Source organism: Prinia subflava, chromosome 1 (assembly GCF_021018805.1).
Source record: "Prinia subflava isolate CZ2003 ecotype Zambia chromosome 1, Cam_Psub_1.2, whole genome shotgun sequence".
Lineage (NCBI taxonomy): Eukaryota > Metazoa > Chordata > Aves > Passeriformes > Cisticolidae > Prinia > Prinia subflava.
Window position 1 is genome coordinate 33,463,113 of NC_086247.1, and position 22,189 is coordinate 33,485,301.

A 22,189-nucleotide genomic window follows, 5' to 3' on the forward strand; every position below is an offset into this window, starting at 1 on the left:
GCTGTAAAAAATTCTGTGTATGGACAGTTGGAAGTAGAGGTCCTTGAATGTGAAATGACCAAGGATATGAAAAACAAGAAATCATCTATTAGTACTTCAGCTCTCAGTTTCTTTTATGAAAAGCCACTGTAGGCAACTGGGGGGACAATCACAGACTGCAGATTGAAGGATGACATGGCAAGTGATCAGTTGCTTGCTCTGTCATGAGCACCACTGAGTTCATAGTGAATGCCCTCAGACAAATGACTAGAGAGTCAATACATACATGCATTCTGTTTCCTTTCATCATTGTGGGGTGTTGGCACATCTCTATTTTACAAGACAAGGGGTACTCTTAATGCAATCACTGCACACTTAAACACACACGTCTTCTCCTTCCCTTCTTTAACGTGCCCAAGATCAGAGCAAATGTCAGAAAGGGGAGACAGAAAAGTACATAAATTCATGAAGTTGTGCTAAAGTGGGTAACTCCATAAACCATAAATCCATTAAGGAGATACTCCATAACTGGAGATGCTTCAGATGTTATCTGAATAAGTGTCCACATGCTCCTTTGGATGAAGCAGCCGTGTTGTACCTCCCTTCACTGAGGCCCAAGTTGTCTCAGAGCAGAAATGCGTGTCCTTGCTTTGCCCTCTGGCATGAACCAAAATGGAGCTCCACAGTGTGCCTGCCAGAGGACTCCAGCACACAAAGGCAGGATACAGCCTAACAGCTGGAATTTGTGACCAGCTCATACAGAAGGGGCAGATTGTTAATGGGAAGTCAATTGAAATCAGGATCACCTTAATGAAGAAATTGGTAGGTTCTGTCAGCCCTCCCAAAGAACTCTGAATGTACTTCAGAATATTCAGTGGAAGTTCTTGTCATGTTGCAGGAGTTGGTGAAACATTTTGGCATGTGTTAGAATGGTCCCTTGTCATCTTAAGATATGTGATCATGAAGAGCACTAGCCTTATACTGGTACTTATTTTCCTGAGGCACAATTTCCTAGAAGGACTTGGAACAACCTGCAATTCCCATGATTCTTCTGAGGAAGATGTCTTCCATAGACAAATTAGGTGTGGGCCTATATACAACACTGAAGAGGAAGTGTGTTTAAAGATAGTATTTAATCTACTTGGAAATAAAAAAAAACTAAAAAAAAGAAGAGGAAGAAATATCAAGGTTGTAATCTCTAAATATAGACTGGAAAACTCAGAGGGACCCTAATTTAGATTTTTCTTGGTTTGTTTGTTTTGGTGTTTGGTGGAAAAATATCAAGGTGTTTTGTGCCATTAACATAAAATTCTTCCTGTCTTGCTTCTCTTGTATAAAACCTTTCACTATCTTGGACTGAAGGAAATATTTGAATGTTTGGGGGTTCTTTTCCTATCTTTAGTAGTTTCTTCATATCCCCATTGACTGCTCTGAATGCAGTACTTCCTGTCACTAATTATCAAAAGTGGAGTTTTGTATTGGATGGATTTTCTTTGTGTTTTCTAATTTACCAATTTTTGAAGGGCTTTCTTTTTAAGCCTGTACTGTTTTCTCTTTTTTCAGTAATTGTCCTGCATTTTGTTTTTCACGTCTTCCCCAGTCATACTGTCTCTTGCTTTGGTGTGGCTTTAGCCATAATTTTATGACCAGCAACACCCAACCTGTGACAGTTTTTTTTTCCATTCACTATCATCCCTCTGATAATGTTTTGCTGCAGTAAGAAATCATCAAATAGTTTAGGGAATATGACAAAAGTTACTAATGAATCGTTGAGTATTACACTGATGAAAATCAAGGATTATTGTGATTACTATTGAGCTTGAAAGTTGAGCCACCATCTGTCTATCTGCAAGAGGTGCTGATTTTAAGTGAACATTGTAGTACAGATTGTCAGGCCATTGTAGTTAATGTTCAAAACATAATCATGTGTTTGCAGTTGGCAATCTGAAATGTAAATATGCCCAGTAAGCTTTTTCCCCCTTACTTTTTTATATCACAGATACAGGCAGGGAAGCCAGTCTGTAAAATCTTCATTAAATATAACTGAGGCAGGATATTGACTTTCTCAGGGTCATTGTGAATTATGGTGCAAGAATACTCCTCCTTTCCCTGAGCTATGTGATGGTCATGGGCATTGCCAGTTGTTCTTTCTTCCAAGCTCAGACAAGGAGCATATATCATTTATCTCAACAGCTTAAATGCTTTCCAAAGCAAGTGATAGGGTTTCTTCTATTGTTTTTTGTGGGGATTTTTTGTTGGGTTAGTTGGCTGGTTTATTTAATAAGGATTTGGCCTCAGGATTCTTAAGTGTTTAGGCTGAGGTGAAGGCATCATATTGTGGAAGTAACAGCTGTTTTGTAGACGGTCTCACCTGTTGGTGCTCTAATGGGTAAAATGGAAAGTGAGGAGCAGGCACCCATGTTCCTTTTTGCAAGCAAATAAGTAAATTGGAGACTGGAGGAAAATGTTCTGGATTATCACTTCTGATGTAATGCACGGGCTTGGCTGCAGACCTGCATTACTGGCCTTTGTGCCAAGCAGGGTCCTGGCTGGAGGCAAACCATAATCTTCAACATTTCCTGGTTAAAGCTGCATGTGTTCAGTGCATTCAGAGTGATGATTGCCCAACAAGGGCCCCTCACTCCCAGCCTGGGCCATGTCAGGAGTTTGGGGCTGGGAAGAACAGCAAGACTACAGAGCTGGCTGGGCAGCACCCACCAGCACAACACGGAGCATCCATTCCACGGAGCTCCTGATTACCCATGGGGAACTGTTAACACAGCTCCAGGTTTCTTCTCAGAAGAGAACTGATAAAGCTCACTGAGGAAAGAGAGAAAACAATATACCATTAGTGTTTAATCATAGAGCTGTTTATGGATTATACTGACATATTTCAGACTGGGTGCTGATCCCTGCTTCATGAATCTGAATTAGAGAAACAGAAACGATAGCGCCTAATTAATTAAGTTTTAAGTATGGTTCAGTCTGTTGAAGGGAGCCCATTTGTACCTATCAGTGCTATTAGCAGACATTTTAAAATGTCTGCTAATTAATATGTGACAGAACAAATTAATGCAATTGAGGTTAAAAGTGACTTTGGATGTAAATCATAGCAACAAGATAAGCCAAGATTTTCTAGGGTAATGAAAAAAGATCTCTTAATTTTGGAGAATATTTTAAACAATGCAGGTTAATAATCATTACCTTTCTTCCCACAGCCCCACTGTATTCATAATGTGCCTGAAGTAATGTAGCCACTGTTGAAATAGATGAAATTTATCTGAAGCACAGTTTTGTAAAGGACTTGGATTAAAAAAATCCCTTTAAATAACTAACATGCAGAAATAAACAGTTTCTTCTAAGAAGGTTTTGTTTTTCCATCTGCTTTCCCTGCAGTAATAGAAAAGTTTCTGTTTCTAAATTGCCTTGAAAATTTGGCTGAGGCCTGTGATGGTGGGTTAGACAAGTAAGAAGAGGGGCCCAAGCTTCTATTTCTGAATACTGGGCTGTTATAGAAGAAAAGTTTACTTGTCCTTAATGATTTAGAGCTTTTTTGCTAAAGATTTATCTACCATAATCTGGACTATTAGAAACAGTAGGAGCCCTGTAATCCATGCTAACATGGACACATTAAATTAAACCTGTTTCTGTTCTTCTTTAGCTGTCTTCAATTATCTGTACTCCATTTTGGCCTACGCTTTATTATGGAAACTTCTTTTCATGGGCTCATAGGGAGCCCATGATCCATCATATTTCTTTTTTGTGGACTGCATTAGATCTCTTGAAAACTTATGCAGTTGTCAATGGCAATTTATAAAAGCAAAAAGATCTTTGCCTGTTGTTGTGGATGATCTGGTGTGTCACAAAGATTTATTATCAGCATCTTAAAATAAGACAGATATTTTGTAATCACGGCGATGTGGCATTCGAATAAAGGGAGTCATCTGTTTCCTTTTAACAGCTGGTTGAGTACAGAAGAGTTAGGCTTCAAACAGAGTCTGGCTAGATGAATACTCTTTTCTAGTATGTTATTTTGGCCTAAGTTTTGGAAACCTATAAGTTTAATTAGTTTGGCAACTGCATCTGCAGATTCTAGTCTAAAGAGTGTTAACCCTTATATCTTTATTTTCAAAATCTGGCCTGTGTTTTTACAGGTCAGAGAACCAATTGGAGGGCTGTTAACATTTGTAAGAGCAATATATTATTTCTGCAACCATGGTGGAGCCCTGTTTTGAACAAAATTATCAGATTCTGCCATGTTTCTTGTCTTTGAAAACATTAGCTCAGCCAAAATGTTAAAGAGCATTGGACTCCCACCATTTAGACATCCATATTAGTATTGTTTTGAGAGATGAATTATCAAAATAAGATGAGGTTACTCATTAGGTAAATATCTAACACTTATAAAATTGCAAATGCCAAAAAACACAGTAAAAATTTCTGTCCTAATTCAGTACATACCAAAGAAAATAATTACTTTGTTAAACGAAGTGATGCCAAATATTTGTATCTAATATTTCAGTGCAGAGGTCAGTGAGCTTGGCTCTTTCTTCTGAAATGCAGCCATATTAATGTAACAGATTTTAAGTCAATGCTGATGGCTGTGTGGCATTTGCTGTCGTGCACAGTTGAGTAGTTTACGTGAGTGTTTTGAAATCATGTAAATAGCAACAGATGCAAAACTGTTTCCTGGATGTGTTTGTGTATACAGCTACAGATACATATATTTGAATCTGCTTATCTGATTCTAGCACAGAATAATAAGTGACTGATTAAATTGAGTGTATTTTGGGATAAGGCACTGACAGCCAATATACTTAATCTAACACGTGTACTCTTTATTGTTTGAGTACTGTATTTTAGGCATTTATTAAATACTATAAATTACACTGTAATCAATCAGATATTTGTGATTATACTGGTTACTAGACATTCTTAGGAAATGTAAATGCAAAAACAGAGCCCCATACTCCTGTATTTAAAAATGCATTTGAAAATTGGTGAAAATTATAAATTCTCAGCGTCATCTGGGATTTGGCCTTTTGATAAGGAAATTTCCTGGACAGGGCACCTTTGGTGCTTAATTTATTTAGATATTTCTCTAATCAGTTAGTATGCACTGGAAAGATAGTGTTGGTGGTCTTTTTGGGGAAAAAATACTTTAAAACAGGAATACATACATATACGTTTAATTTTTCTGATTGCAAGTTAAGCACAACCTTTCGTTTCATATAAAAGCGTATGTTCAACATACTCAAATATTTTAGTAATAAGACCTGTCTAAAAGTTTTGCAGGAGTAAAGCTATACCCAGTTATATTCCTTTCCAACTTTTCGAAAAGCTAGTGGAAAATATTAATGTTGCAGCATGTCCAGGGATTCAACAGGTGATGGTCATGATGGAAGCTTAATTCCATGTTCTAGAAATGAAAAACAACTTTCCACTTACACTATGGTAATTTGACACATTGCCACAAGTTTAAATGAAGTGTGGGGTGAGAAATAGTTTCTGGATTCAGGGGTCCTTTCAGTCTTAGTTTATGTCTTAGATATAGCAATTGTCCTTCAGTGTCTTTACTGATAAATAAAAAATACTAGAAATAATATAACCATTATATTATTATTATTATTATGCTGCATTGTTTGATATTTTTATTGTGTGCTGGGGATGGATCCAGCCATTGAGGATTTGGGGTCCTGGACAGGACACTTTAGTCTTCACTTGAGCAGGAGCAGCAGGAGTGTTGTAATTTTGCATTTTACTTCAGTGCCCAGTCTTTAACTTACCAAAGACTGGGGGCCTTCTGAAATAGTACCAGTTAACCTAATCTCTTGCCCACTGCATTAAGTAGATAAATCTACAGATAGTAGGTATGAAGTTCTGTAAATAATACTGTTTCTGTGAATAACATCACTTTTAGCTTTCACTGTTATATCCAAGAGTTAGCAATCTTCATAGAAGTTATTTCACTGTATTTATGGATGGGATTCTGCCTTGGTGCTCTGAGTAGTGTGCCAGGAGTGCAGCACTGCAGTACTCCAGCTCATGGGGCTTGGAGACACCTGGGTCCTGGGGCCAGGGCAGGAAGGAGTGGACACTTCCACTGCTGCCCATCTTCCTCACTTCCAAGAAGCAGATCACTGAGTTTTGTAATAATAATAAGGAAAAGAGGTCATAGATGTTGATGACATCAAACAGGAAGAGGAAAGGAGAGGGAGGAAGAAACCAAGGAAAAGGTAGTAAAATGCTTATTAAAGTATTTAGCAAAAAATACATACAGAGATAATAGGCTTCTTTCTCTCCAGCAGTTAAATATTATCCTTGGTAAGTTGAATTTCATTATTTTTGTCCTTGTTCCAGTTTAACTGAGCTGGGGGCAATTATTTCTCAGGCAGTACTTCTTACAGAAGGTGTATTGAGTGACAAAAATGCTGACTTGTACAAGAAAAGAATGATGGCGAAATGTCAAAATTATTAAGAGACAAAACTAGTATTAATTTTAGGTGTTATTACTTCCATTTGTTGCTGTTCCTAAATCCATCCTGGGTTTTCAGTGCTTGTTTTCCTTTCGGTGTCCATGAAAATTTTATATGCTGGCTACTGTTACTGAATTTTCTAAGGGCAGTACTTCACTCAAAGCTTGTAAAGCTCCCGAATGCTCACCTATATTTGATGGTTTTGTGAGAATGTGAAGCTTTCCGTAGAGTTAGTGCCTTAGTGATGCTTCTTTACCATGGGAAGGTGGGACAGGTATGTGTGGGATAGGAGAGCAGCTGCACCAGTTGGAGCAGCTTGCACTGGAAAAAAGAAATTGCAGCGTTGTAAGTGCTGCTACTCCTGAACAAGTAGTTTTGCTCACAGCTTTCCAAGGGCTTTTAGCTGAAGCCCTAGGGTCATTTGCCATTTAACTGTGCCTCCACCAGCAGTAGTAAATATGAAGCTAAGCCATGTGGGTGTGATGAGCAGAGCAGGAGATGGGGAGATGAGTTGGGCAGGCGAGCGTGCAGTGGGAGTGCAGCCCTTTCCAGGCCGAGGGGAGCCGGGCTGACGAGAGGGCTGTGTCGGGGAGGTGGGCAAAGCTGTGCTCGCAGTGAATAAACTGAGTGCTGAGAAAAAGTGCAGCTGTGCTTTTTTAATATGCACTGCAGGAGATTTCAGCAGCCTGATGATATATCATGCATTAATGTTGAAAAGATAAACACATTTGGAGAGCACAGGAAGGCCTTGTGTTTTTATGTTAGCAGAATGCTTCCTAATGAATAAGAACGTGCTGCTGGCTTCACAGAGCCATATGGCAGCTTTTCTAATTTTAGTTCGGTGCAGATGCATAATTCTCCCTTGTTTTACCTCCTAAAACCTTCCTGAGATGTTGCATAGTTTTTCCTGTAAGACTTGATCTATAGTTTCTGGGGGAAAATATGTATTCAAGAATCTAAGAGCTTCTTTACTCTGGACAGATGTGTGTTGTGTGATGAAAGAGCAACCTCACTATATAATCACTTCCCTAAAATAGTAGCTAACTTTATTCACAAGGATGGGATAAGCTGGTCTTAAAATTGATTGCTGAAATAGTTGCTGTTTCTTAGGCACTGGTGTTTTGAAAAATTGCTTGCTTTCAGGGAATAAAAACAACTTGTATTGAGGCAATGGGAGCTGGCTAAGAACGTGCATGGGGATATCAAGTTTCAAGTGAGCCATGGATCGTAGTGCTTTGAATTACACAGCTACAAGGCAGAGCTGCTTTCCCTGTGGTTAACCAAGCATCAAAATAACTTGCACGTTCCTCACTGCTTTACTTCATCATGTGTAGTGATCCAGAACTACTCACGTTACCAAATACAATTTTGGAGGGTTTTTTCTCTTCTGTGTTTTATTCAAGTTGATACATTTGAAGGCACTTTCTGTACAGCCCTATTCATGTTAAAAATCTCTTCTCCATTACCACAGTCAATACAATTACTTAGCAATAGTCATACACAGATGTTATTACATCTAATATTTGAAATGTTATTTAATCTAATACTCAAAACTGTAAGGTCAGCTAAAATATAGCCTTTGCTAAGTGTACTTTCTATTATATGTTAGCATTAGTTTTTAGTACTGTGTCTACCCTTATCTTTGGACAGTTAGATACTTCTGCAGTTTTCTTGGTTGTTTGGATGTTATTTCTGGACAGCAATTCTGAAGGATCATGCAGGGCAAACTAGGTATATGAATTAGGCAAGACAAAAGTAGTTGGCTAATATGCACAAAAATGGAGAAAATAAGTTGTTTTCAAGATAACCCAGCATCAAATTAAATTGCATGTTTAAACTTTGTATAGCTTTCACATTCACTTTCAAGTGATGTTCCTGTTACTGTTGTAAGGATCTTGATTAGTATGATTTTTTTTCAAAAGTGCAGAGTTGAGCTTTCTAGTGTCACTGTTACAAATCTCTTTGTTTGTATTTTTTACCTATTGTACAAAAAAGCACCTGCAATTTGAGGTAAATGTGGCATTTCAGTAGCAAGTCCAGAAAATTACAAAGAGCAAGAATTATATATAGAGCATCTGACAAACCTATTGGTTTGTATAGGTGTCCCAGATTTCCAAATCTGTGAAAGTATTGGATAATAAACTTGAATTTACCTGTTACAGGGGTTGGTACAGGGGTGTTTTTTGGTTGGTTTTTTTTTTTTTTCTTGACCTTTTTCTTTGGTGGTTTTTAGAGCACTGGTTCTTCCTTGTCCAGCATTTCACCAGCATCTCTTTTTTGCTCCTCTTGTTCTGTGAAGAACCTTAAATGTTGGTCCAATGAAAAATAAGCTAAATCTGTGTTGATACAAATTTTCTCTTTCAAATTACACTTCATCTTTTTGAAATTCCTGCAGAGGCTAAGTTTTACTCTTTTAATTCAAAAATGCATTTTGGTTTTGCAGAGAGCACGAGGAGGAAAATATTTCTGTAGCGAGTTACCTTAAGGAAGTTGGAGCAGAGCTTGAATACAGACAAAGAGAGCTTTTTGAGTGGTTCAGCTGGTCCTGCCTGCCCACCTGTAGGAAAGTAGGGTTTGAAACACAACCAAGAGGAGGTGATGCCCATCAGTAACACTTCAGAGTCTGCTGTCAGAAATGCAGAGAGAACTGACATAGCTTGAGTTGGAAGGATGGAAAACCAAGAAGGCTTGCTAAGTTAAAATGTAGCAGGAGACTTCCAACTATTGCTTTTGGCTTCTGCTTCTCTGAGTTATGAATTTCTGTTAAACTAATGTGATTTCACAAAGGCTTGCTTTCAGAATCTGGAATGGGCTTTGAATAAAGCTTGAGGCTTCCCACTCATAATTCATCAGAAAATATTTTGGGTTTTTTTTTCCCCTTCTTTATTCTATATATTAAATTGAAAAGTAAATACTGTTTATGATCACTAGGAAGATGCCCAATTGAAAATATTAATATGTATTTTAGTATAATACTGCTTATGCAATTGTAAACATACCCACAGTTTAAAGTCTAAATTACACACATCACTAAAATACTAGATAATTGGATGTATATATTCTTTGTAGTATGTCTCTCAGGGGTACTTGTATTTTATTTAAATTTTTTTCTCTCTCTAGGCTAAACTCTTAATTGAGCAGAGCTAATAATTATTTCATGTGCGTGAAGTTTATACTACTGTAATTCAGATAAAATATGCTTGATCCCTGGTAGCCATATTCATAAGGATGGCGCTGATTTCTAATCCAATGCTCCCTCTCTGGTGCAGAATTCCCTGTATGGAGGTGAAGCCAGGGGAAGCCCCTTTCCATCCTGCTCACTTTTTCTGGCAGCAAAAGGCTGTATTTCTCTTCCACACTCGTTTTCTGCTGCTCTTTGGCCACTGTGCCTGTAGGAAGCCTGGTACCACTTGGCTGACATTAACAGGGCCATCACTGTTCTAGCAGGAGGCATCACTGGGAGGTCAGGGAACCAGCTCCCACTCTCCATGTGGCTGCAGTGGCAAAATCTAGTGGCTGTGGTTAGTCAGAGGGTAACACCAACAGTTCTCGTGGGGCTGGAAAAACAGGGTTCTGAGAGGCTTTGCAAGGTTGGGCCTTTACAGCTATTTTCCTAAGCCTTGACGTTCAAAGATCATTAATCTAGTGTAGAAATTATAAATTCTCTGTGCTTTTGATTTCTTTGTTGGGCTGTTGTGAACTTAAAAAAAGATAGAAGTAAAAAAGGGGAAGTAAACTTCACATTTTTGCACCATTACTTTACACCAGAAGCTGGAACTATTAAGAAAAATGAAGAATACTGACTTGTGATAATGCATTATTTTGTTAGCATTAGAAATTCGTGTAACAATCACTGGCTTTTTCCAGCCTTCCTGCCACAAATTTTTGTTGTCAATTAGCCCCACATTCTGTATTGCTGAGGGAAGGATTTGCATTTCAAGACATTCCCCATGACTGACCATCAGGACGACGCTGCTGACGGGATTCACGCTCACTCCTCTTGCGTGTGCTGATAAAGTCTACACGAGGGGCTTTGTAATTCAGTCAAAAATGGATAATTTATTGCATAGCTGAACATTATTAGTAGCTGCTTGTTTATAGCAGTGACGTAAATTACAGCTGGTCCTGCTCAGAGGCTGTCTGAGGCCTAGGTTTCTTATATAATGCCACTTAAATTTAAGTGTGGCTTGTGGCCTGGATGTGTATCCTCTTCTAAGCTCTCCAGCTACTTGAATTCTTACCCAATTACTTTACCAATCCAATTAGGAAGTCCATCATTTTGGAGCACTTGTGATTTATACTGCTTTTCAGAGTGCCTAGCCAAAGTTCATGAGTAGTGAGTACAGTGTACGTTGTCACCATCCATGGGAAAAGCTGGTAGGTAGCGTTTGAGTATAAATAGCATTTCCATATTTTCTCCATTCGTTACACTTTTTCCTTGAGAAAGCACTGAGTTTATTGATTCCACAAAGATTTTGGGCCCTCTGAAGAGCAGAGTGTAAAAAGGAAAAGAAAGTGAAGAAGGCAAATGGTTGTGAGGGAAAGCTGGTGATGAAGCAGAAGCAGTCAGGAGTTAAACAATCAAAATGGAGAAAACAGGGAAGTGGAGAGGAAAGCTCAGGAACTGGATGTGAGGTTTGAGAGATCCTTGGTCAGACCTGGTATTGCAGCTTCTGTGTTGATTACTATTATATTGATTTAAAATTTCCTCTTTTTCCTTTGTATAAAATCTCATCAGTGTGCATGAAAGAAAATAATTGTTTTTATCGATGTTATGGGTGGTTTGTATAAACTCCATGGTCGTAAGAGTGAAAAAAACAGCAGCAAATATTTCGTATTATATGAAAAATAATCAGTAGATGTAGTCTGTACACTGGTGACATGAGGAAACGGTAATTAATGTGCTTGCACACTATTGTTGGATCATATCTGCAGCCCCTCCGTTTCTGGCTCATGGAGAATAATCCCATGTTGTCCCATAATCAGGATGGTATCAATGGCTGAACCAGTGGTCGAATGAGAGCAAGAAGCTGGTATCTCTGTCCACTCTAATATTTTGCAGTGTGAAAATAGAGATCACTTTATGCTAGCAGGAACAGATGGGAAACAGATATCATCACTGACTTTATTAAAAGCTCAACTCTATTTTTAGGGTTCTTTTAGAATTTTTAGAACATGTTTTCAGTTTCGTATCATCATATAATGCCAACTCTGCGGTGTTGTCGCATGGGAAGGATTGTTCAGTTGTTTTTTCTTTTACACCTAATTTCTGCTTTTTGCCAAAATAAGAAAGGCTAGGAAAAAAAAATAAAATCTCATCCCTAGTTTAAACCAGAAATACTAATTTTATGTCCTTGTGAATTCAAGTGGCAGAGGACATGCTAATAGTTATTTCTAGTGAATTTGTTTCTATCAGATTATGCTAATCATAGTGATTTAAAATTAGTCTGTTAGCTGCGACTCCATCTTCAGAGCAATTTGCTAAATCTTTATTCACAATGGTGTTATGTAGTGTATAACACCTAAGAAGACAGCTCAGATTTGTGTGAGTCTTCATGAAGGCAAGGAATCATAGAAGTCTAGGATGAGCCAGCCCAAGTGACCAAAGCCTTATTGCCAGCGGGTGATCGCTGACAGGAGAACACCCAGGGCTTGGCAAAAGCAGTGCTTTATGTCTGAGCAGAACATATTCACACTGACCTTAAAAACCTATGCCAGGGAAAGTTCAGAAGAACTTTACCTGCATTATTGCAGACCTACAGATAGTGGAAAATGCTGTACACTTAGATACATTTCAATTTGCATGACTGATGCTTTAATTTTCACTAACGGTGATTTTCCAAAGGCCCTTTGTTCCATCCACACATGGTACTTTCAGTAATTCCTACAATGAATGTTCGTCCAGTTTATTGTTGAAGACATAAATTCTTGTTATAATTTCAGTGTGTTCTCATGTTTAGTAAAATAATCTATTGCATCATACTAAAAAATAAGAAATTTCGAATTATTTTTAATATTCTAGATTGCAGGATGGCCCTAGCTTTTACATAACTGCTGCCTGAAAAATAGTATAATTATTGAAGTATAGAACTAACAACAGAAAATAACTTGTTTCATTAATTTGCAATGTAAAATCAGAACATGTATTTCACATAGTAGTTGTATTACTTTTATTAATGCATCCTTAAACAAAAATATTCTTGAAATAGAAAAATTAGTACACTTCATACACTTGATCAATTGGAATTATAGCCCCACCAGGTCTGAAAGTTCTCTGAGTATCCCTTACATTTGGAGTTGAGTATAACCTATGATGCTGTATACAACACATTTTAATGTATGGCATTACCTTCCAGGAGCCTGAAATCATTGTTTTCTTGCCTGTAATTTTCAAATGCAGCACTTGAAATGTTATGTAGTTCTAATAACATATTGGTAAATAAGGTGGTATGAAAATTACGTGATAGTAAGAATGTGGGTGGAGACATGGGAACAGAACTGAGGCCACTGTTTCTCAGTACTGAAACTGTGGACTTATGTTTTTCCTTCTAAATATAGCGGTGGAAAAGCTCTGCAGCTGTAAGCTTTGCATGCTCAGTCTTCTTCTACACTTTGATCCTGGTTTTTGCTCACTGCACCTTCATAAAGAGCACCTGTCTTTGCCCAATGTTAGTCTCTGTAGTTTGGTAAAATGTCTAGCAGAGAAACATGAGAAATTATTTCATTTGTGTCATAAGACCTGAAAACTGAGAAGCAAATAGGCGGGTTATGCCTCCGTTGAATCATTATGGGAGAGTGTCTAATCTCATTTTCAAAAGTGTTGCACTGTAAGCGTTTCACAGCTTTTCTCAATGCTCTGTGGGCTCTTGGTGTATCAGAGATCAGTCCACTGTCGCTTAACACATCGTTTTCTCTCTTGCAGAAAAAGCAGCAGCAGCTAATGAAGATGAAGTGCAAAAAGCAGACGTATCATCTACAGGTCAGAGTGTCATCGACAAGGATGCACTTGGACCAATGATGCTTGAGGTAAAGAGCACAAAATCCCTGTATTTAGGGCAGTTCTGCTCCTCATGGAATGAGTGAGATGAAGAGGTGTAGTCAGAGGTCGCTGTAAAGGAATGGTTAAGAGAGACAAGCCATCCTGGCTACTTGGAATTATGTCATGAAAGAGCAGGCAGCATATTTATTTCTCTTGCACTCAGTGATGAAACTCTACTTAACCTGAAGTAGGGAGAGGCACAGAGAGTTCTGCTTCTTTGTAACACAGACAGTTTGAGGGGCTTCAGCTGATGGCAAGTCTTGAGTGTCTGCTTGTGCATGTTTTATTTGTTCTGAACCACAACAGCTGTGGAAGACCTGTTGTACTTAAACATTAATTTATATGTACTGTAGTATACAAGAGAATAATATTCCTCTAAAATTGGATGTCATTGCTATACTGCTTTAACATTTTATCATCATCCCTTGGAGCAGGACTCTTCCTTCTCGAATATGAAAGTAATCTAGGAGAGATTTTCAAGATATATATTTGTTTGTTCAGTTAAGATTTCTGTCTGACTATAGCTGTTATTTTGATACCCCAAAAGGCTGCATGATTCAAGCCTAGCTTCCAAATGTGTGTTAGCAGTAATGTTGGGTAGGTATGTTATCAGGGATCCTTATGTCATGTGCAACTGTCCTTTGGCACTACTGCTTTATCTGCTTAAACTCACTCGCAAACTGTTTATTCCCATCCCATTCTGGCTGTAGACATTATCTGTAAGGAAGAATAAATGTTACTTTAGGTAACATAAAACACAAACTCTGAATCAATCTAAAGGAACCAGCTTTGGCATTTTTTTTTCATGATTCAGAATAATCATGAAAAAAAATCTTTTTTTTCATGATTATTCTGAATGCATGTATAACAATTTTAAATATTTGCTTTATTTTTCATAATTGGTCAAATGAAGACATAGTTTTCTATACTGCGTACAAAATAAAGGCTCCAAATTCACACTGCAAAACATAAGATTAGACAGATTGGAGGCATTGTTCTTTGAAAAATGGGGGCAACAATTTATTTAGTTTAATATTTATTATATGTACTCACTGAATTGAGTGTTGTTGTTTTTGCTGTCAGACAAGGTTATGCATTCATCTCTTACACTGCTATGTTAAAATTTATCTTTGATTTTCTATTAATTTAATTGTAAGGACCTGTTTTAATCACACAGAAAATAAGAATAAGATTATATTTTTCCTGGCTTATCTTGTGTGATTGGCTATTACAGCAAATATGACATGCAAAATCACCCATTTATTCTGTTGTTCCATTTAATTTAGTTTAGTTTTTCCTTTGCATATAAACAATGAAACATTGTGGAACTTAATTAATGAACCATGGTCCTTTTGCACCAAGAAACTTAAAAAGGACTGAAAGTTGTTCTATATTTGCTGTGGAAAGACTACAGATACTTTCTTTGTGTCTTTATCACCTTAAGGAAATGCAATTCAGTTATTTCATCTTTACAGAATCCTTTTATACAACCTCTTAAAAAAACCTACCCTTTCTCACTGCCAAATAATAATAAAAATGGCAATGCTGATGAACAGTTTATTAGTTGCTTTGGTTTAGAAATGTAATTGTATGTTTTTATTAAAGAATAAAACTGAAGAATCCTCAAAATAATGAGTGTTTCCAGCTGAAGAAAGTGAGTAAAATTCATCAGGCAGCTGCCTCTGAGGAATATGTTAGCATATTTCTTGCTTAAAGCATAAAGTAGATAGGAAGAAAGTGTGGAAAAGTAGTCGAATGACAACATCTCAAAGAACACAAATGTATTTTCTGTTCCAATATATAATCTAAAATATCTGTTTTCTTGACTTCTCTTCCATCATATTGTCCATTATTTGTTCGCCATTTTCCCAATAGCTCTGAAGAAAAGTTTTTGATTCTGGTGGCTCACATCTGGGAACAGAAATAACACATTACTGCAGAAGTGGAGGCTTCTAAAATATTCAAGTATCTTGGTGCACTAACTTCCCCAAAAGCCTACTGCTGCTTACCTGCAAGATTATTTTCTTAAGAGAACAGAAAGAAATGAGAGACTGAAATATAAGGCCCTTTGTTACTCTAAGCCCAGATGGCCATGTCTGTGATCAACTCAAGAAACAGCTGTGAGGGAGCAGCACTTCTTTGCCAAAGGAGTTGCCACTCTAGGAAACAGCTGGGAAAACTGAAGATTATTGTGGGATGCCAGTAACTCTCATAATCTCTTGCTTGCCATCTCCACCTTTGAAAATTTTCTCCTTAGGACTCCAATAAACATCTGTGATAGCTTTTGTTTTGCAGCCCCTGTGAATTAATGTTGGATGGCTGCCAAGCAGGATAGTTCAGCCAAACCCACACCCTTCTGCCAGCTCTAAATACCATGGCTTCTATGGTTGGCCAGCTGGGGACTGATGTGGCTAGCATCTTTTTTTTCTTTAATTAGTTTTCAGCCAGCTCAGCTCTGTGGTCCAGCTTTTCATACCCTCACACAGTACAGGTTGTTGTTGTGATGTAGGAAGTACCAAATCAAATAGGCCATGTTTACACCGGCTGCAAGTGGTGGTGAAATGCAGCCTAAGACACTAATACATAGCAGAGATGCTGGTTACTATACTTGAAATTATTATGCTGAAAATTACACTAGAGCCTCAATTTATTAATTGATTTGTAAATCTTTGTTAGTTAAAAATAAATACTACTCAGCAGGAAAATGTAATGAATGTTAAGAAAGTACACATAAAGGACAGAGCTCACAAAGAAAGTAAATCAACAGGAGGAACCAAGAATTACCAGATACAAAAAGAAGGCAATGATAAAAAATGATGTCAGAGATTAGAATTTGTGACAACAGGAGAAATAAAGGCCCAGTTTATCTTAATTTAAAGGGAGTCAGGAAAAGTATACACGTACACACTTACTTGTGGGTTTTAATATGTTGTAATTTTAAAATAGAACAAAGAAAGCATTTGTCAGCCATTGACTCAGCTGTTCTGCTTGTGCTGTGCTTTCACTGACCCTCCCCTGCAGCAGAATCATTATCTAACTTAGTTTGGGAAGAACCTCTGGAGCTTGTGTTTTCCTTCCTCCCACTGCAAGCTGGTCCGAGTAGCACGGCTGGCCCAGGTCCGAGTCCAGCTGAGGTTTAAATATCTCTGTGGAAGGGTTTTTGCAGCCTGTTCCCCTATCTGACCCACCTTCACAGTGGAATTTTTTTTTCTTGTATCTCTATGAAGTTTCCTGACTTGCGACCTGTGACTGTTGCATCTCATCCTTCACTTGTGAACCTCTAGCCTGGAGCCTGGTTCTGCCTTCTCTTTAGCCTCCTGCTAGGCAGAAGTAGAATCCATCCTTGGCCTTCTCTTTTATTGCCTGGATTTGCCAACTGCTCAGTAATGTGCAATATTTTAAACATCTCTCTGTTACCAGTGGACTTGAGAACTGCCTGCTATGACCAACACACGAGTAGTACAGTATACAAGCTGGGCAAATCAGAAATGCCTTGTGCTTGCTGTGGCAGCTCCTCCTTGTTCAGACTGTTTTGCAGTGAGCTGTGTTCAAATTTAGTATAGATCCACTTGGGTTTGACCCACAATGAATTGTGGGTGGCCTGTTTTTCTAATTTATTTCTGTCCCTGGAGATACAATAACTAACAACTCTTCTAGTGATTTCCTGCCAATCTTTAGAGAGGTGAATAAATCAGGCAAAGCTGCAGAAGTCTAGATTGTTAATTGAATGCTTAAACCAAAAGCTTTGGTGCTTTTAAGTTTAACTGTATCCTCCCCTTTATCTGCTCATATGACATAAAATTAGAGGTATGATATATTTCTGCCATCTGCAATCATGCTTGTAGCCTAAGAAAAATGAAGTTTGCATAAGAATTTCTTACCAATACTCAATTTTTACTTCATCCTCATTGGGTAGAAGTGATATAGTATTTGGCTTAGGCTTCAGATAACGTAGGGCAGATATCCTGGAGAGAATGCTGCAGCTAGGTCATCACTGTCACAAGAGATAAGAAGGGAAACCAATCAGCAGAAAATACTAATGTAGACACTTCCTCACAGAAATTTTAAGTCCTTTGGAAAACCATGAAGCTGAGTTGAAGAGGTGAAAATCTGATTCCTGTTCCCTGGATGATGGGTGGACTGAATTAAAGTGGTGTCAATTTTTTTTTAAAAAATGAAAGCAGTCCTAGGAGCAGAGGCTAAAGCTCCCCCATCTTCACTGCTCATGCTGCTCTCAGCTCCCTTTGCCCTTCTCTGCTTTTAATGCCTCACATTCCCAGCTCCATGGGGCCTCATCTCTATGCAGATACCCTGCTGGGGGTGGGGAGAGACTCTTTCTTTCTGCCAGTGTTTTCCTTGCCTTGTGCCAGGATGTCCTGTGGTGTTTCCCTGGGATCAATCTTCCACTATTGCGTAGAGGAGGGAACAGGCTGTGGATTTAGCAGAACCATCCTCTGGTCCAAGTTTCTTACTTCATGCACAGGCAGATAGATAGATGGCAACCTCTCCCATTTTGTTTGTTTGGGGTGGCTTTGTTTGGCTTGTTTCCATGTGTGGGTTTCATTATTTTGCAAGGTGTGTACCTTTCTGTGCTTTTACACTAGTGTCATATAAGTAAGATTAGGTGCCCAATCTGAAATGTGTCCTTTGCTCTTACAGATAATAATATAAGAACTGGGAGAGAAGGAAAGATTCAGTTATGTCTTCTGAATGAAGTATTTATTTTCTGTGTATTTTGTTAATCTGATTGTTTGCTATTGTCTCCCTTTAGGCCCTAGATGGGTTCTTCTTTGTAGTGAACCCAGAAGGCAATGTTGTGTTTGTTTCTGAGAATGTGACACAGTACCTGAGGTACAATCAAGAAGAGCTGATGAACACAAGCATATACAGCATCCTGCATGTAGGGGACCACAATGAATTTGTCAAAATCCTGCTGCCAAAATCTTTAGGTATATAACTTTTCCTCATATCATACCATTATTTATTTAACTTTGGTTTTGTAAGTCAGCATTTCAATAACTTAAGTTAATGTCCTGACACTACTTACAGTTTCATCATATACATTATTTATTTTTAATGTATATATAGACTATGAATGATTAATATTATTCTCAAAAGCATCCTCCACTCTTTTCAAATTCTGCTTTGTTAAAATTGCTCTTAGTAATTCATTTTAGCTGATATTTTTTAATGGATCTCCAGAGTGAATCACTAAAAGACAGCATTGGTGATGTGAACTCTCTGTTAGTTCTGGGTCTAGGCTGCTTGTTCCAAGAATGGGCAAGGAAAGGAGGAATAAAAAAGAAAAATCAGAAACTCCTTACGCTAGAATTTTTATTTCAATGTTTTTATTCTCAGCAATGTTTACTCTTAACTTTCAAAAACTGTTTTTGTTAGTTGCAGCCATTTTTGGATTCATATTAATATTAGTTTTAGTGTCATTGAGTTTTGGAGGAGATGAAAAGAAAGAGAAAGTCAATATTGAGTTTCTCATTTACTCACAGCCATTTAAAAAATATTACTCAATTCACTTCAGCATTTTATTACTGTACTTATAAACTCTGAAGAAGCAAAAATGTAAATGGATAAAGTCAATATATTACTGCATTTATTGCACTTTATGACTGAAGAGGGCAAGTGAAGAGTTATTTAAATATGACCCTGCCATTTCCTAATGTGGTGTAACATTAATTCGCTCTGACTGATGTCCAGTGCCTATATTTGTGCATCTCAGGATTTTGTTTCTTTTTTTTACTTATCTTAAGCACTGAGTTAGGCTTTAGTTTTATCTATAGCTCCACCCAGGTCGTTTCAACCGTTCAGGCTTTCCCATTGTAGCTGTGACTGTGTGTTTCAGTATATTCCCTATTGTATTGCTTCCTGTTTTTATAAGTGCATATTAGTTTCATTTCTTTCCCTGTCTAATCTGGACAGAGATTTTTATACAATGCAGCCATGTCTTTTAGTAGTACCTTTTAAGTTTACTGGAAAGTTCCTGCATACTGCCTTATCTTTTTCAGTCTCTAAATCAACTAAATATACCCAGTAGGTTTTTGTTGTGCTGTATAACTTTTACATGCACCAATTTTTAGACTTTTTATTCTGCTTTTCTACAATGTCATTTGAAGTTGCTTGAAAAAAAATTACATTTGCTGAGCAAATTAGCAGTGCTCTTAAAATCCGCTAATTTTATAAATTACCTAGTTATGTGCTGGTTTGGGCTTTAATATTAAAATTAAATTGATGTTGTTGTTAAATGAGCTTTTTTTCCCCAGCCAGTTTGTAAAGCATCTTGATTAATTTCCTGTGGATAAGCAGACCAGGTTTGTCTCACTGTCCAATTTTGCTTTTGCTCAGTGAATGGGGGATCTTGGTCTGGTGACACTCCTAGGCGTAATAGCCATACCTTCAATTGTCGGATGCTGGTAAAACCTCTTGCTGATTCTGAGGAAGGCCATGATAACCAGGAGGCACATCAGAAATACGAAACTATGCAGTGCTTTGCTGTTTCTCAACCAAATTCTTTCAAGGAGGACGGTGAAGGTAATTGCCATTTCCAATTTGTGTTAATGCACTTTCAGAGCAGTCAATAAAGTGACCTCCTAAGTCCTGAAAATCAGAAAAATTCTTAGGTTTTGTTTGGTTGTTGTTTTTTTTTTAAATTTAACTGTAGAGATGTACTTTTGCCTTTGCTATGAAAGTATACACTTGCATGCATCTATTTGTTAAACCAACTGAGAGAACTGAGAGAAACTCTGTTTACCTCAAGGAGAGATACCCTAGTTTTATATTGCTGCAATTGTAAGAAAAATGTAGCTGACTAGGAAGAAAGTTTCAAAGGGCAATTTTTTGAATTCTTAGAATTTGAAGACAATCGTGGTTCACCATTTCCTTTACCATTTACTACTTCAGCAGGTAAATTTCCTCAGATTGTTTTGTAGGTGTTCAGGTAAGTAAAAATGGTTATTTTGAAGGTGAGTTCTCAGGAACATCAAGCATTCAGGGCAAGTTTAAGCAATTTGGCTTAGAAGGTGCAAAATGGTGAGTGTTGAGGAAATGTGCTCTTTGTGCATGCAGTATATTACTTTTTATTACTTACCTCCTGAGCGGCTGAGCTACTACAGGTTGATTCATAAACATGTGCCAATACTTATGGATTGTGGTGGAGTTCTTGTTAATTTTTCTTCTGAAAGAAAACAAATCCACCTTTCCTGATTTCTTTAATGTTGTAGGAAGATACAAATCCTCTGAGTTTTGTCTATGCGTTAATTGGTACAAAAATCTGTTTTTTTGTCTAAATAGATTTAAAGAACTTTTTAAAAGTATTCTTGAAGTCTTTGTGGAAGCAAAAGTCTTCCCTTTCCATAAAAATTAAATGAAGTAACATTTTTCTCTTAAGATTTGCAGTCTTGCTTGATTTGTGTTGCAAGAAGAGCTCCAATGAAGGAAAGACCACTTCTTCCTTCATCAGAGAGCTTTACTACACGCCAGGATCTTCAAGGTATTGTGAAATAGAAGTTTTTAGTTTTATTTCCTTTTCCTCAGTGGGAAAATTGCGATAACAATATTTTCTAATGTGTCTGATATCAGGCAAAATAACTTCACTGGACACAAGTACCATGCGAGCAGCTATGAAACCTGGCTGGGAGGATTTGGTGAGAAGATGCATTCAGAGGTTCCATTCACAGCACGAGGGAGAAATATCTTTTGCCAAGAGGCATCACCAAGAAGGTTAGATTTTATACTTTTAGCACTTTATATATTTAACCTGTTTGCATTTGTAACTCTTGGCTGTGCTCTTTGTTGTGCTCTCATGGAACAATAACCAGCTACTGACAGTCCCTTTCTCAAGCTGTTTTACTTAATACACTTGATGGCTCTCTAGGGAGGTCTTCAGCTTGTCACTGGTTGTTTCAGCCTTCTTGTTACACCTGTGCCATCCTGGAGTGTGTTTCAAATCTTCAAAATGTCAAAACTATTTTGGAAAGAAGGACCCTTGCATGTAGTCCACCAAAATGGTCACTGACCATTATTGTTCAAAACCACAACCCACACATTGTGGTTCATTGTCTGTATTCCCTTTCTCTACAAAAATGGACCTTTACTGTCACATTTCCTGTGAGAAACAGGGAGGGTAAATTCCCAAAGCTGCATCTCTCATACTGTTTGAAAACCTACATTGTTGCACTGTATCTAGCTGATAAGTGTTACAGGATATACCACAAGCACATCTACTCAGTCAAGATTATGGCAGGTAAGAAGTAGGAAAGTTCTGCACTTTGGAATGGTCCCCATGAGTGGTAATGACTGGGTGGGGACTTTTCATAAAACCCTTACACTTCTAATTCTAGTAACACAGACCCAAATGAATACAAGCAAATAACCCTATCTAGTCCATGGGAAAGTAATTTCAAAACCAATTGGGAATAGCTGGAACATTTCCAGGACAGAAGCATCATTCTTTGGGTTCACGTTTAAAGAATAGGGTTTACAGCTGGCTTCTAACAAATAGTTACCATGGTCATTAAGCAACAGACATGTCATTTTGGGTACTGAATTGTAACTGGAATATCAAATTATTCCACCAAATACACACACAAAAAAAGAGCTTTAGTCATGAGGCATTAGTTAAATATTCTTTAATATGTTCTGCTTTCCTCAAATCTTCAGGTGGTGTTTTAGAAATGTGGGGTCA

The 22,189-nt window shown here is 37.7% G+C and overlaps 1 protein-coding gene across 2 annotated transcripts in view; it reads left to right on the top strand.

The window, feature by feature from the left end:
• The window catches only part of NCOA2 (nuclear receptor coactivator 2), a 188,770-nt gene that overhangs the window by 123,206 nt on the left and 43,375 nt on the right, over positions 1-22,189 (top strand). For both annotated transcript variants that reach the window (XM_063392769.1, XM_063392760.1), the window contains exons 6-10: positions 13,378-13,481; positions 18,266-18,443; positions 19,852-20,037; positions 20,894-20,995; positions 21,085-21,225. In XM_063392769.1, coding sequence (XP_063248839.1) covers positions 13,378-13,481; positions 18,266-18,443; positions 19,852-20,037; positions 20,894-20,995; positions 21,085-21,225 — 711 coding nt within the window. The remainder of the gene's footprint in view (positions 1-13,377; positions 13,482-18,265; positions 18,444-19,851; positions 20,038-20,893; positions 20,996-21,084; positions 21,226-22,189) is intronic.